The sequence below is a fragment of the Pantherophis guttatus genome, chromosome 4, assembly GCF_059756535.1.
Source record: "Pantherophis guttatus breed Tessera chromosome 4, ASM5975653v1, whole genome shotgun sequence".
NCBI lineage: Eukaryota > Metazoa > Chordata > Lepidosauria > Squamata > Colubridae > Pantherophis > Pantherophis guttatus.
The window spans coordinates 33,839,452-33,855,667 of NC_142066.1; the positions used below are offsets into that span (position 1 = coordinate 33,839,452).

A 16,216-nucleotide genomic window follows, 5' to 3' on the forward strand; every position below is an offset into this window, starting at 1 on the left:
GATTATGTTTTCCTTTGCAAGGTGTTATATGGGCTTTCTGGCCCTGACCAGCTTTATAGTTGCTTTCTTTGCCAGGAAATTACCAGATACATTTAACGAAGCCAAGTTCATCACTTTCAGCATGTTGATTTTCTGCAGTGTTTGGATATCCTTTGTTCCAACCTACCTGAGCACCAGGGGGAAATACATAGCAGCTGTGGAGATCTTCTCAATGTTAGCCTCCAGTGCTGGGCTGCTGATCTGTATCTTTTTTCCCAAATGCTACATTATTTTTCTGAGACCAGACCTTAACAAAAAGGAACTAAGAATAAAAATAAATTGCTAAATGTAGTCAAGCATTTTGTTTTGATCTGTGTTATTATACATACATAGAATATTGGACTAAAATGGAAAATATAGTCAGAAAGTTCTATTTGCCATTGTTTATGCTTTTATTTTTGCAAAGATCAAGGGTAGGAACTACTACTTATGAACATGCCCGTATTATAACTTCTTACTGATTTAATCACTTTGACAGATGGTGTTTATTTTTTGTAGAGTACTTTTCTCTGATTAGTTTTCTTATCTTTTTCAATGGATCAGAAAGTAATCTAAGAATAAGCCTGTGGTGACACATGTAGTTATTGCTTCCATTCTGTATTCTCCAGATATAAAATTTATGCTGACACTGACTCAAAATAGATATCATTATCTTGTATCTCAGGATTTAAATAAATTTAAAATACAATTAACTAAGATGACATATTTCTTTTCAATTCTCATCTGTTCTAATTAATATCTGGTCTAATTCTGTTGGTTCTTTATTAAAGCCGTACATTTTTGCATCATAACATGATTGTATTTGCATTTGGGGCCACCATGCAATTTTTTAAGATAAGATATTTTTTTCTTTGTTTCTTAATCTATGATATATGAACTTCTCAAGATGTAAACCTCAAAGTAGGGAACTTTGAATATGGTGTTACTCTCCAGTTGTCCCAAATTGAGAAGAATACTAATAAATTAGAAAAGGATCCCCCAAAAATGTAATAGTTTAAAGAGTTGTACTTTCAAAGGTAAATTATACCCCACTTTACAAAATGCAGTGTACAATAATCCACATTTTACTTTACGATCATTCTATGGTTGCCTTTAGTTTTCTCTTAGTTTTTTGCTGTTTGTATGATTCTCTTGTCTGTGGAAATGAACTGTGAATGAGTGGATACACAATTTTATTTTTAGTCTTTAGGAAACGTTGCTTTTAATGGATGTGAGGCAAAATACAAATTACATATATGAATTACAGGTGGTCATCAACCTAGACCATTCAAAGTTATAATGATACTGAACAAATGATGATTAGCACATGTGGTTGCTGCAGGGCACAGGGGTGCTACAGATGGGCCACAGTGGGCAAAAATGTGACAGGAAGTTACTACAGACTGCAGGCAAGTAAATGGGTACCACAGAAAATATATTTCAGTGTGGAAATTCATCCAGATTTACGAAAATAGAATAGGAAGGAAAATCTCTCTCTCCCTCCCTCCCTCCCTCTCTCTCTCTCTCTCTTTCTCTCTGTCTCTCTCTCTCTTTAAATGCTCAAGTTTCTGCAAAGAAACTTAGCATTACTTCCCACTGTAATGGGAAAAAAAAAGAGTGTTTCCAAGAGCTAATTTATTCCAGGTGCTGATACTCATTCCTTTCGTTTCTGCCAATTATGTTGAAAAACTGATTAAACTTATGATGAAGTGCATGAATACCACATCTAATGTAGTCTTGACTTTTGTTATCTCTCCTCCCAGTACTAAATTTCCAACAAATGATAAATGTGTTTTCTGTAGAAATTCCAAACAAAGCTTAATAATTTCTTACTCAAGCAGATTCATGAAAAAAAAATATTTTTTGAAAAATGACAAATGTGTTTTGTAAATAAATTCCACAAAGAATACCAATTCTGAATAAATAACAATTCCCTATTCACTGAATTGGTTTAAGGAGCATAATTAAATTAGTAGGTGTGAAACTGCTGCTGTCCCCACAAATCAGTGCAGTAATATACTCAGTTTATTATAGTATAAATAAAGCAGTTTATTATAGCACAACTCAAGCAGTTGGTAATGAAGATAAGGAAGGATAGATGTTGATATGTTCATCCATATTTAACACTAATTCTTTAGAGAATTGTCCTTGTATGCAAGTGATTTTTACAAAAAATAACAACTGTGATAACCATGGTTAGATAGAAAAGAACCTGCAGAAGAAAATGCTTTATTAGTATTCAACATGTTAATAGCAGTCATAGTCCTCTTAACACTACTTCAATACAAACTACTCACTATGAAATGCAGTGTCAAGTATCCAGGACAACCACTTCATAAATATCATCAGGATGGAGACTTCATTCTTGGGGAGATTACATCTCATGGACTTTTCCTCTCATATACCAAAGATTTCACAAAAAAACCTCCACCACTCTTACCAGAAGAGCTTGTGTAAGAAATTCATTTTTGTACATCACCCTAGTTTATGTTTTTATTGTAGTGTTTTGTCGTCTTCAAACTATAGAAAAATATCAATGCAACTAAAAGAATTTTAATAGGTAGGCAGCTTTGACTTGGATAATTACACACAGCAAACTGTAAAGTTTGCTACAATGCAGAAAGAAAGTATTTAATTTTTCTAAATGTTATTTTACAGAAATATTTGTTCATCACCATGTATTTTTTTTTTTGTCAAAGAGACTCTTTCCAGGTCCAACAAGTTAACTTTTAAGGTTTTGAAAAACATTTTGAAATAATACTTTAAGAAAAGTCTTGAAATATGAATATGATAAAATTAAATCAGCCTTCTTCCAAACTCCTGTATCTCAGCAAGTTCCTCTTTTCATTTGACTTGGGTTTCAATGCATCTTTCTATCCTATTCAAATTATTTTCAGTTTAACTGTTCTATGAGGTATATATGTCAATTGTCTGTATATTTACCAGGTTCCCCCCCCCTCAGATTTATTCTTTGTAAGAATCATAACATTTTGTTGAAAAATCTCTTTTTCATGAGGTTGATTACAAAAAGTTATAATATATACTCAAACTTAGAAAAATATGTTATGGTATCATTCAATATGTTTAATATTACACTAAAGAAAAATGGTAATCAGTAATAAATATGACAATAATGCATTAACTTTTGGACATGTGAAGCATTTCACTGACATACAACACAATTCTCATTGTAGAATACTTCCTATGAATTACCAGCATATCCTCTCTTTGGCCTTTGCAGTAAAGGAGATCAACAAAAATCCTCAGATATTACCAAATATAACATTGGGATTCCATATTTATAATAATTATTACAATGCAAAATGGACGTTTTATTCCACAATGCTACTTACCTATACATTAGAAAGATTTTTTCCAAATTACAACTGTAATATGAAGAAGCTCCTTGCAGTGATTGGTGGATTAGATTCTTTTACTTCTGTTGATATGGCAATAATCCTGGAAATCTACAAGATTCCTCAGGTAGCACATACATAAAACACATTATGTTTTTTTTTTAATTGTCATTACTATTGTTCTGCTGGATGTCCTTTTGCAGTTTTAATGTACCTGAATCAGCATACTTGTACTGTTGTACAAGTACATAACTTATACTCTTATGTACAGTAATATCCAATGTAAGAGTATAGATCCATTGTTCATTTTTTAATTTTATATATGATACTTGATTTACCAATTATTTGTCTTATATTTGAGAAAAAGTTAATTAAAATCATATCATTAAGCTTCCCATTTTTAATAATACATATAGTTGAATTAAATTATTAAAATGAATTTTCCAATTTCTGAGTTTTCCACAGCATAATAGTTCATCAATCTAGATATTTAAAAATCCCAGAAAACTGGAGAAGAATTAGATATGTATATTATAGACACAGGTTTTGCAAGATAAAAATAGAGATTCAACTCACTACAAAAACTACAGGTAAAATGAATATGATGTTACAGAGAGAACATTACTCTTAGCATCTGAAAAAATATACAGTATGTTCTTAGGGAGAAACTATTAACTGTATACTCTATCTTCTGGGATAATGGGAAAATTACCAAGTCCTGATTATACTAGAGATCATGAACTGTTCCTGCAAAGTTACAACTAAAATGTTGGGATTTTATTTGATAAATAGAATGCCTGAAAAACTCAACACTATCTTTCATAATATTATTAAATCAAAGAGATCCAGAAATACAAAAATTAAAAGGTAGTGAACTGGTGTTTGCAATTATAGCAATAGCAATAGCACTTACTTATATACCATTTCACAGTGCTTTTACAGACCTCTCTAAGTGGTTTAGAGAGTCAGCATATTGCCCCCAACAATCTGGGTCCTCATTTTACCCACCTTGGAAGGATGGAAGGCTGAGTCAATCTTGAGCCTGGTGAGATTCGATCTGACAAATTGCAGACAGCTGGCAGTCAGCAGAAGTAGCCTGCAGTATTGCATTCTAACCACTGAGCCACCACCCAAATTATATTGTGATATCTCAAGAAGGCAGAAAGTAATTGAAACAGAGACATAGGAAAATTTAGAGAAGAGTAAGAAAAGAGTTATATCTAAATGAGTAATACAAAGAAACTGTGTAGAACTAAATGAGAAGGGCAAAAGATCTATTAAAAATGATATACTTTCAGTATCATCTTATACTGTAAACCTTAGCAATAATATGTCCATCATTACCACACAATAGTTTTTAATTCATTTTTTGCAAAGTCCCTAACTTTTAAAATATAATTTAAAACTTTATTTCAATTGTAGATATGGAATCCAGTGATACATTCTTCTGATTCCAACTCTTCTTTCTGCTAATGTCGCAGCAAAAAATTAATAATCATTGGTAGTAATTAAATTAGTCTGTAGATTTTTGTCCTCAGAACATCTTGACTTTCCTTTGTAGAAGTGCAATGTTGACTTTTTTCCAAGTTTGAGGCATCTTTGTTCCCTGAAGTACATCATTCATTATATCTTTTAATAGCTGTAGGAGTCAGTCCTCAAAACATTTGTACTATTGACTTGTAAGACCATCTGGACCTGCAGCTTTACTTATTTTCATTTTTTAAATAGTCTAATATTTCAAGGATAGTGACTGGATTGTTCATTAGTTGTCTCTGAGCTTGTAAATATTTAAATTCTTCAAAGGCAATATTCATCATCTCTGCAGATAATCATCTATTTTTTACACATCAAGTTCCTGCTTCTTATAAAAATTTAAATAAAAATTATAAAAGGACTTTTTAAGGAGAACATGTTATTGTCATGTTATTTTCATTCATTTTCTCTATCATTTTCTTTTCTCTTTCCTTTCTTAATTTGTATGCCAGCCATCTTCCTGGTTTATTTGCAAATTCAAATTGTTTTGTTTTGCATAGTTTTTTACTTTAGTTTTTATTTCTCAAACTGTTAATATGAACAATTTTTTGATGTAGTAACTTGGTGCAAGATTTTAGAATCCATTGTTGTCATTTGAGATTCATTTTCTTTCTTTCTAATCTTACCCAGTATCTTTTGCTCCATAAATATTCAATGTTATATACTTATTCTTCTCTTGTAGACAATGTAGCAATTTCCTATGCAGTCTCCCTGTTTTTCTGTATCTGTTATTTAAGGTTGATCTGCCTCCCATTGATTGTCTATATCCATTTCTTCAGTTAGTCCCAAAAATAGTTTATGTTTAATCAGGAAATCCTTGGCATTTTCTATAGAATTCAATCTGAATCTTTGTCCTTGATAAGTAAATATCAGTCCTTCAGGTTTGTTCAAGTGAAATGTCGTCTCCTTCTCCCGCTTCTTCACAATGACTGTTAGGAAGGTAGAAGCTTTTTTCTTTCTCAAAATTCTCCACATTTCCCATTTTTTAATTTAAACTCAATGGGCAAAGAATTTTGTATATAATTTATACTTGAACAATGGGAAATATGTTGATGAAGCGTTTAAAAATTTCAATAAATTATAATTTAAAAGATTTATTTATAAAATGATGTATTGGTATTTAACACTGAATAAACTGCCAAAAATATATAAAGGTGTTTCTAATATATGTTAGAAATGTAAACGTAAAGAAGAAACATTTTATCATCTATGGTGGACCTGTGGCAAAGCAAACAAATATTGAAGTAGGATTCACATTATAATACAAAATATTATTAAAGTGAATATAAAGATAAAATTAGAGGCTTTTCGCTTAGGCTTAATGGACAAAGAATTTGGGGGGGGGAATGGAATTTGATGTTACAGATGCTGATCACAACAAGAATTTCTCTGTGCAAAAATGGAAAGATACTTTAATTCCCAAAATGGATTTTTGCAAAATCTGATGGAGTTAGCAGATATGTAATACAGCTAACTTTGTTTCCATTTGGAAACAACTTCTGAACTTTGTTTTTTTTTAGGTGGAAAAAAAAGAAACATTGATTTTGGATTTTGCTGATAAAAGTTCAGTCTGTATCTTACAATTTTATTCTACTGCACTACAAAGTGTTGGAGGTCAATGCTTTTTCTCTCCCCCACTCCTTTTTCTAGATTTGTTCTCCTTCCCTTCCCCCCCTTTCTTTCTCATTATTTTTATTTTTTTTTTGTATTTTATATTTTGATAAACTAAAAAATTAAAATTAAAGAAGAATATTGATACAATGTGAATGAGACAAATGCCTTCAAAGTTATTTGAAGATGGAATGTCTTTTCTGCCTGCATAAGCACAAATATAATTTGATGAAAATGATTATTAAAATCACATTTCTTTTTTATTTATTTATTTATTTATTTAATTTGATTTATATGCCGCCCTTCTCCGAAGACTCAGGGCGGCTTACAATGTGCTCAGCAATAGCCTTCATCCTTTTTTGTATATTTATACAAAGTCAGCTTATTGCCCCCACAAACTGGGTCCTCATTTCACCTACCTTAGAAAGGATGGAAGGCTGAGTCAACCTTGAGCCTTGGCGAGATTCGAACCCTGCAGTAATTGCAGGCAGCTGGTCTTAATAACCAGCTTAATAACAGGGTGCCTTAAACCCCTGTACTACCAAGGCTCTTAATACATTAATACATTAATTCAATTGCAGTTATATCATTTCATAAGATCAAGCAAGAGCAGGGTTGAATTAGATATGCCTAATCACCATATATTATTATAAGTAGTGTTCTTCCTAGAAAAACCATAGTTCTCCTTAGGCATTAGTATAAGTACTTTTTCCACGTTCTTCACTAATTAGCACAGCACATAATGAAAGTATAGAAATACTAAGTAGAAAGAAGTTATATGTTACATATTTTAAACAGTTCAGCATACCTATGACTACTATACTTGTTCCTTTTCTATCCTTTCTTCATGGATCTCTTTAGCTCACCTATAGTCCAACTCCAGTGATGAAGGACAAATCTCCTGGTCTTCCCTTCTACCAGATGGTTCCTAAGGAAGACCTTCAATATGAGGGGATTCTTTCTTTGCTCCTGTACTTCAGATGGATGTGGATTGGGATGGTTGTCATGGATACTGAGAGTGGAGAAAGATTTGTCCAAACAGTGATACCCATGTTTTCTCAGAAGGGTGTCTGCTTTGCATTCATACAAAAGATCCCCATTCCAACCTTTATAACGAATATTGAGTGGATGCTAAAACAGGGGAACATAATATATGATATACTGAGAGAAAATAACAAGGTTAAAGTGATACTGGCCTACAGTGAATCACATTCCTTGGGATTTTTTAGATTTCTATCCTATTTATCAGATGAAGAAGTAGAAAGTAAAGACAAGAACCCCCTGGGCAAAGTATGGATCACCACAGCCCAAATGGAGCTGACTTATTTTGGGTTTCAAAGAGATTGGGATTTAGACATTTTCAATGGAGCTATAGCCTTCATCTTTCATTCCAATCACGTACCTGGCTTTCATGAGTTTTTAGAGAATCAAACACCATCTGGTGCAACAGGAGATGGTTTTATCAAAACCTTTTGGGAGAAAACGTTTGGCTGTCTATTTCCAGGTACAGTTGTAAATGAAATAAACGTGAAACATTGCACAGGGGCAGAGGAATTGAAGAGCCTATCTCCCCCCAGTTTTGAAATGGATATGACTGGTCACAGCTACAGCATCTACAATGCTGTTTATGCCATAGCCCATGCTTTCCAGGATATGATTACATCTGGATTCAAATACAGGACAACAGTGGATGATGGACTGCAGCTTCACAAACAATCATTTTGGCAGGTAATATGGCCATCATTCTCTTGAATCCTGATTCTCCAGCACAGAAACACAATAACTATTTTTCTTTTTCTTTCCATCCATCATCCTAACTGAAATGAGTCCTGTCTCTACTATCCTTTTTAGTTCAAAAACAATTTCAATTTGTTGATAGGATCAGTTTCAATTTGAGAATGTATTCCAGACATTTTATCAACCATCCATAATAAAATAACAGAATAAAGACTTGGAAGGAATCTTGGAAATTTTCTAGTTGAACCCACTTTATACCATTCTGGACAAATGGCTGTCTAATCTCCTTAAAAATCTGCAGTGATGGTCTATCCACAACTTCTGAAGGCAATTCATTCAACTGATTAATTGTTCTCATTGTCAGAAATTTCTTCTTAGTTCTAGATTGGATTTCTCCTTTTTTCTATCTGTTATTTCTTATCTGGCCCTCAGGTGCTTTGTGAATAAGTTGACCCCCTCTTCTCTGTGACAGCCTCATAATTTTTGGAAAAACTGCAATCATGTCACCCCTAGTCCTTCTTTTCACAGAATAGATATATCCAGTTCCTACAACTGTTCATCATATATTTTAGTGACCAGCCCTCTAATTATCTTTGTTGCTCTTCTCTGCATTCTAGAAAGAGTCTCAGTATATTTTTTGTATCACAATGACCAAAACTAATACTTTTATGTATTATTTATTTGTTAAATTTACTTGCTACCTATCTTGATTGGGGACAGTCAAGTGTCTACCCAGGGCAGCTTAAAATAATAAAATGGGGAAACTGATAAAAAATATAATCATAACAATAGCAAAGGAATAAAACAATTAAAATGAACCAATCTAGAATTAAGGAGAAATTTATTGACAGTTAGAAAAACTAGTGAGTGGAATGACTTTCCTCCAGAAGTTGTCAATTCTCCAACACTGGAAGTTTTTAAAGAAGAGATTGGACAACCATTTCTCTACTTGAGTAGGTGTTGGATTACAAGACCTCTGAGGTCCTTTCCAACTCTGTTATTCTGTTAAATTATAAAATGTAGATGAAAGGGGAGAAAGAAGCACAGGGGTGAGGTGGAGTCAGCTAATTAGTCCAGTAGCCACCTCCAGTTATATATAGCCCTTGATCCTAATTCTTTGTTGATGCAGCCTAGGACTTGATCTTGATAAATGGATACCATCATGTGCATATTATCCTCTCATACAAAGGCTGTCATTTTATGTAATTAATGCTATCATAAAACAGATATTTGGGGGCAATATTCAAAAGTGCTTTAAGAGATAGAACTTTACTGCCACCTTTCAAAATATTAACAGAAAAGACAGAATGGGAAGGGAAACCCCAAAAGCAATGCAAGTAAGAAATGCAAATTAGCTTGAATGAATAAATAAATAATTAAATGAATGAAAGCAGAACAATTGCACATGGTTTTAGTCTACAACTTTTTCCTCAATATTTGTCCTTTCTTTGTAATTTAGCTCCATCACTTTTTGAGACAGGTCACATTTAACAACAGTGTTGGATACAAGATATCCTTTGACCAAGATGGAAAGTTAATAGCTGGATTTGATATCATCAATTTTATTCTTTCTAAAAAGATAACAAAAGTGAAAATTGGAAGGATAGACCCTCAGTCTTCTACAGATCAATCATTCTTCATTGAGGAAGATGCCATAACATGGCACAGCTGGTTTAACCAGGTAGGTTTTAGGAAGTATTCTGAATCAGAAATATTAAATTTATTTTCAAGTATAGAAATGAAATCACAATTAGCTGTTAAATTTCCAAACATTAAATTGATTGATCAGCCTAGACTTCTAAATTTTGTTGTTGCTATTGTACATGATGTTCAAGTTAACATTGTATAGTACATTTTAATTCATGACAGCCATGCTGCAGATAATAAATAAGAGTTCAAAAATACAGAGCTCAAAGATTACCACTTTTTTTTTTGTTATTTTTGATTTATAAGTTAGACACATCCTATTTCCGTATGTACATCAAGCTGTTATCCAGGGTACAGGAAACAGGTCGTGGATGGGGAACCATTTTGCTGTTACTCTTGCATATCATGTCCAGAAGGAATGATTTCAGAAAAAGAGGGTGAGGATATTCTATTCATTTGCATCTAACTCCTTATAAAGTGAAAAACTTTATTTTTAAAAAGATTGTCTAATTATTTCTTTGACTTCTTATACAGTTATAATATTATTTACAATGGTAGTATGTAACTACCTTGAGTTTTTTCAGGTACTTTTTCTATTGTTCTCATTATTCTGAGAACCAGTTTGGTGTAGTGATGAAGGCACCAGGCTAGAAACCAGAACCCTGTGAGTTTTAGTCCTAGAATGGAATTCATACACTCTCCTTCCATCTTCAACAAGAGGAAAAATGAGGAAACAAGATTTTCATGTTAAATCAGCCTTTTAAAAAAAGTGACACATAAAAGTGGCACCAATATATATGATTACTTAATAGAGAAAGATGGCCCAGGGGTTTGCAAGAGATGCTGGGTGTGTGTGGATGGAAAGTGTGTGGATGGTTGACAGGGTATGTGGGAAGGGTGATGGGTGAGTGAGAGGTGCCATATGGGCCAAGGAGGGCATTTGGGAGAGTGGGGGTGGGTTGTGAAATATGCCTGGTGGTGCTTTAGAATGTGTGAGAAATTCCATGTGAATCAGATACCTTACTGATTGATTGATATAAATTGGGGATTGATATAAATTGGGAAACATACATGGTGGTAGTTGGAAGTCATGAGAGGAGCAGTGAGAATCAGGGAGAGCATAAGTGGAATTGTCACAGGTAGGGAAGGGTGAATGAGGTTGTGCAATAGGTGTTCTATGGGTTGGGGAAAGGGCACAGGGGGCACAGTTCAGCAAAAGCAAATGGTGTGTGTGTGTGGGGGGGGGGCTGGCAGGAGTATATGGGAGTCTTTCCTCCCTATTCCTCCCTTCCTTCCTTTTGCTCTTTTGATCCCTTTCTTTCCCTTCCCAGCAGGCAGATAAATGGCAGCTGCTGGGGAGGGAGGGATTGTGACTATGATTGGGAACTGTCATAGATCATTAAAATGAGAATCATGTGATTGCAGCAGCAGCTTGCAGCAATAGCCTGGCAATTGGGAGTTATGCTTAGGAGGCATGGATCCTGGATTTTGTAACCATTCTGTAAGATACCTCATTTGAGCTACACTGGTTCAAAGTTTTTGCTCTTTGATACAGTGTTTCATCCAGTTAAAGATTGTAAAAATGAGAATGTTAGTAGTACATAGATTTGCAGTAAATATTTGCCTATTCACAGTTAAATGAACATTTTCTATGTTAAATGAACATTTTCTATGATGTGTAAAATTTTCTTCAATACATATTGTATCTAGTCCTTTTTATAAGGTTATTATTTTCAATTTCTTATTGTTTTTCATGTGTATAGATATAAAAACACTCCTAAGATTTATCCATTCATCTGAAACTTAATTAAGAACCTTTCAATTACAGATCTGAATGACTGCTATAGTTGCACAGAAGAAAAATATCCCAACAAAAACCAGGATTCATGTATTCCCAAGGACATAAGCTTCTTGTCTTACAAAGAACCTTTGGGGATCAGTTTAGCCTGTTTTGCTATTTTCTGTTCCATAATCACAATTCTCATACTAAGGATATTTCTGATGCATCACAACACTCCCATTGTCAAGGCCAGCAATCGGGATCTTACCTACATGCTCCTGGTCATCCTCCTGCTCTGCTTCCTTTGTGCACTACTATTCATTGGTCAGCCAACCAAAGTGGCATGTATTCTGCAACAAACTATTTTCAGCATCATCTTCTCTGTGGCTATTTCCTGTGTGCTGGCCAAGACTGTGACAGTGGTGCTGGCTTTTGTAGCAACAAAGCCAGGAAGTGGGATAAAGAAGTGGGTGGGGAAAAGACTGGGCTACACTTTTATTTTATCTGGCTTCTTAATTCAAGTAGGGATTTGCACTATATGGTTGTCCATCTCTCCTCCTATTCCCGATACTGACCTGCACTCAGAGATTGAAAAAATTGTCCTACAATGTAAAGAAGGTTCCATGATTATGTTTTACATTGCAAAGTGTTATATGGGCTTCTTAGCCATGATCAGCTTCATAGTGGCTTTCTTTGCCAGGAAATTACCTGATAGTTTCAATGAAGCCAAGTTCATCACTTTCAGCATGCTGGTCTTCTGCAGCGTTTGGATATCCTTTGTTCCAACCTACCTGAGCACCAGGGGGAAATATACAGTGGCTGTGGAGATCTTCTCAATGTTAGCCTCAAGTGCTGGGCTGCTGATCTGTATCTTTTCCCCCAAATGCTACATTATTGTTCTGAGACCAGATTTGAACAACAGGCAGCTAAGAAGACAGAAACAGTAGTGAATGTGCCCTACAATGTGGTGGTAATATGTAGGTGGACTTCCATGTTTATGTGTGTTTTACTGTAGAAATTGTGCTGAATATTTTTCCAAGCATTTATATTGATTAAATTGTTAAAGTATTATATTTCATTGGGAACACTTTCATTTTGAAGATACCTGGAAAAATATCCAGCATGTATCTTCAAGTCATCTTTCCCCTTCCCCATTTTGAGTTAATAATATGACTATAAAGTCTGGGTAACAACAATGATCATCAAATTCAAGAAAATTTTTTACTTCGATTTGTATTGCACACAATTTTCATTACATTTTCATTATGACCATTTATTTATTAACCATTCAATTGACTTACGACACTTTACAGATTACTAACATTATCTAGTCCATAAAGGAGGGGGGAGTCAAACAGATCTATATATATCTATCTATATCTATATCTATATCTATATCTATATCTATATCTATATCTATATCTATCTGTATGTATGTATGCATTATATACAGTATATTTCCCCAACTAAAAATATGAATTTTGTTTAGAAGCTATATCCTTATACAGGAATTCAATGAGTCATGCTTTATAAATATTAACACAGATATCTTAAATTATTCTCATTTAAATTCTAATAATACATAGTTATTATTTTTACCTGAACAGAATAGCATGTGGAAAGCTAGCATTGGAAGAGTTGATAGACCATATGGCTTCTGCTCACTTGCCAGAGAAAGTAGGTTTATTTGCACACCTGAGCCCACAATGAACTGCTATTTTGTGTCTTGACTTTCTTTTTATAATATAATTTTATTATACTTATTAGAATTTATGAACCTGAAAATAGTGAAAAAATGGGAAAGGGGGAAAAGGGAAAGAGAAAAGTGTAAAATAAAGGGGAAAAGGGAAAAAAAACCATTAATTTCTGTCTCTTTTCACTGCAGTTAAATGATCAAATAAAGGAGAATATTTGTAGCTGAGAGTTGACATGAGGGGTTGTTTCATTACTCAAACTAGGTAACATCATAAGTACGAGTACTGAGTGTTGTTTGTTGTCAGTTTATATTCTAATGCTGTGATGGTGAACCTATGGCATGCAGAGCCATCTCTCTGGGCACGCGAGCCATTGCCCGTTGCTCTTCCAGGTTCCAGCATGCCGGCCAGCTGATCTTCACGTGCGTGGGAGCACCTTAAACTGGAAGAGCAGCTATCCTGCACGCATGCATGTGCTGGGAAGATCATCTTCCGGTTTCCGGTGCATGCCTGTGTACTGGCCAGCTGGTTTTCCTGTGTGCATGTGTGCCAGAAAGCAGAAGACCAGGTGGCCAGTGCACATGCATGCACCAGAAACTGGAAGATCATCTTCCCAGCACGTGCATGTGTGCAGGATAGCTGCTTTTCTGGTTTCCTGCATGCGCACATGCGTGCTCCCATTTTGGCACTCGGTGCTGAAAAGGTTCACCAACACTGTTCTACTGGCTTTTCTGTCAGTTTCTTCACTGACGTGTTGTTCACTTGATGCTCTGATGTTAACCTTGGAGTTAATCTATGCTAATCTGTGTGCTGGTTGCTGGTGCAGAGGTGCTTGGGTCTTTTTGTTCCTTTTTGGGCTGGGTGAGTTTCTTTTAGATAGTCTATAGATGTTGTTAATGGCTGTGTGTCTATTGATAGCTTGAGTGGTTAGGCACTTCTTGATAAAGTTGCATGGATATCCATCTAGTTGGAATATTTTCTATAGATGCTCTATTTCCTTTTTTCTGTGTTCAAGTTGCTGCAAGTTTCAATAGGGAAAATGTGATCATCCTAGACCCGTGATGGCGAACCTATGGCACATGCGCCACAGGTGGCATGCGGAGCCCTCTCTGCGGGCATGCAAGCCGTCACCCAGCTCAGCTCCACTGTCCATGCACACATGCTTCCTGCCGGCCAGCTAATTTTCGGGTCTGCCCTGCAAGCGGGAGACATGTCGGGGACCTACCTTTCTCCTCACTTTCTGCTGTCTGTGCCTTCCCAGTTCTCTGCAGATTCCCGTCCCAGTGCTGTTTTGGGTGGTGAGGTTTTCCCCCCATCCAGCCATTTTGGGGGCGGCTTTCCACCACCCCCAGCTGTTTTGGGAGGTGAGGCTTCCCCCCCTCCCAGCCATTTTGGGAGGTGAAGCTTTTCCCCCCCATTCCCAGTCGTTTCGGGAGGTGAGACTTTCCACCCCCCAGCCATTTTGGGAGGTGAGGCTCCCCCCTCCAGCCATTTTGGAAGGTGAGACTTTTTTCCCCCTCCCAGCCATTTTGGGAGGTGAAGCTTTTTCCCCCCCACTTTCAGCCATTTTGGGATATGAGGCCAAAGGGGGGGAGATTCATGCACACATGTACAGGGGGAGGGGTCACATGCGGGGGTCATGTCTGCATGCACGGGGGGGTCACATATGAATGTGCAGGGGGATGGGGTGTGCAGGAGGGGCATTGCATTATGGGGGTGGGCACGTGTGAGTGCGTGGTAGTGCATGCATACACACTTTTGGCACCAGAGGAAAAAAAGGTTAGCCATCATTGTCCTAGACCAAGCCAATTCCAAAAATGCCAGGGAATTTCTAGAAGCCTGGCATTCCGACAAATCAGCCATCAATAGTCTCATAGATATTAACCACATCTCTAGACTATGCAAAAGAGACTATCGCTCAGCCCAAAAAAACTCCAAGACTACTTTCCAACAGCAATCAGCACCCAGATCAGCATAGATAAATTCCAAGGTTAACATCAGACCAACAAACAAGTAAACAATACCCCAATCAAGAAGCTGCCAGAGAAGCCAACAGCTAACAACGCAATAAAAGAATCTCTAAGACCCCCACCCCAACCAGCACTGATAGGCAAGCCGCTAAAATATAAACTGACAGTAAGCAGCATCCTTACTAACACTGAAGATGTTACCTAGTTTGGTAATGAAACGTTTGCATGAAAATAAGCAAGCTCAGAGAGCACCAAGGACCCCTCAGTTAAATGAATGTTGTAGCCTCAACTTTTTACTTTAAATTCTCAATATATACTAGTCATTTCTATAACAAAAAACTCTTCTCTAGTCAATAAATCTCAAAATCAAAGCTTCATTTTTTTTCCTTCTGAATCTTGACATTCAATGTTTAAGAATTATACACTGCGGCAGCTATTTGTCTGTGTCAATTAAAATTGGAACCTAACATTTTTGCTGATTTCTTGAGGTTATAATTGAAAAAAAAAATCCAATTTCCTTTTTTCACATTGGTTTTATTGGGAACATCTTCATAAAAAATATTTTTGGTAAATATTTTAATGCAGAATAAAGTAATATGAATGAAATTGCTGAGCCTATAAACTTAAGACATATATAATTTTCCTATAGCCTTCCAGTAGCAGTATTGATGACAAAAGTGCACATGGTTTGGAGGATCTTGGAAAATTTGGGTGTGTAATAGTAAATTATGCTACTTTGATGAATACCTTCTCCTGGAAAGAGAACATATTATAAAAATATGTATTTTCAGTTCACAAGGAAATATCTGTTTTATTTCTAATTAAAATATGCAGGAATCAATGTTTCTTAGACTTTCTACGTGTTAGAAA

The 16,216-nt window shown here is 35.4% G+C and overlaps 2 protein-coding genes across 2 annotated transcripts; both read left to right on the plus strand.

Annotated features, from left to right (window-relative positions):
* The first annotated feature begins 3,411 nt into the window (after positions 1-3,411).
* LOC132712421 (vomeronasal type-2 receptor 26-like) lies at positions 3,412-10,343 on the plus strand. Its single transcript, XM_060693695.2, has 4 exons — positions 3,412-3,501; positions 7,380-8,246; positions 9,715-9,936; positions 10,209-10,343. Exons 1-4 carry the CDS (start codon positions 3,412-3,414, stop codon positions 10,341-10,343), a joined length of 1,314 nt encoding a protein of 437 aa, XP_060549678.2.
* A 649-nt stretch (positions 10,344-10,992) lies between these two features.
* LOC148113970 (vomeronasal type-2 receptor 26-like) lies at positions 10,993-12,629 on the plus strand. The gene is made up of 2 exons (XM_087893572.1): positions 10,993-11,041; positions 11,731-12,629. Exons 1-2 carry the CDS (start codon positions 10,993-10,995, stop codon positions 12,627-12,629), a joined length of 948 nt encoding a protein of 315 aa, XP_087749698.1.
* The last annotated feature ends 3,587 nt before the right edge of the window (positions 12,630-16,216 follow it).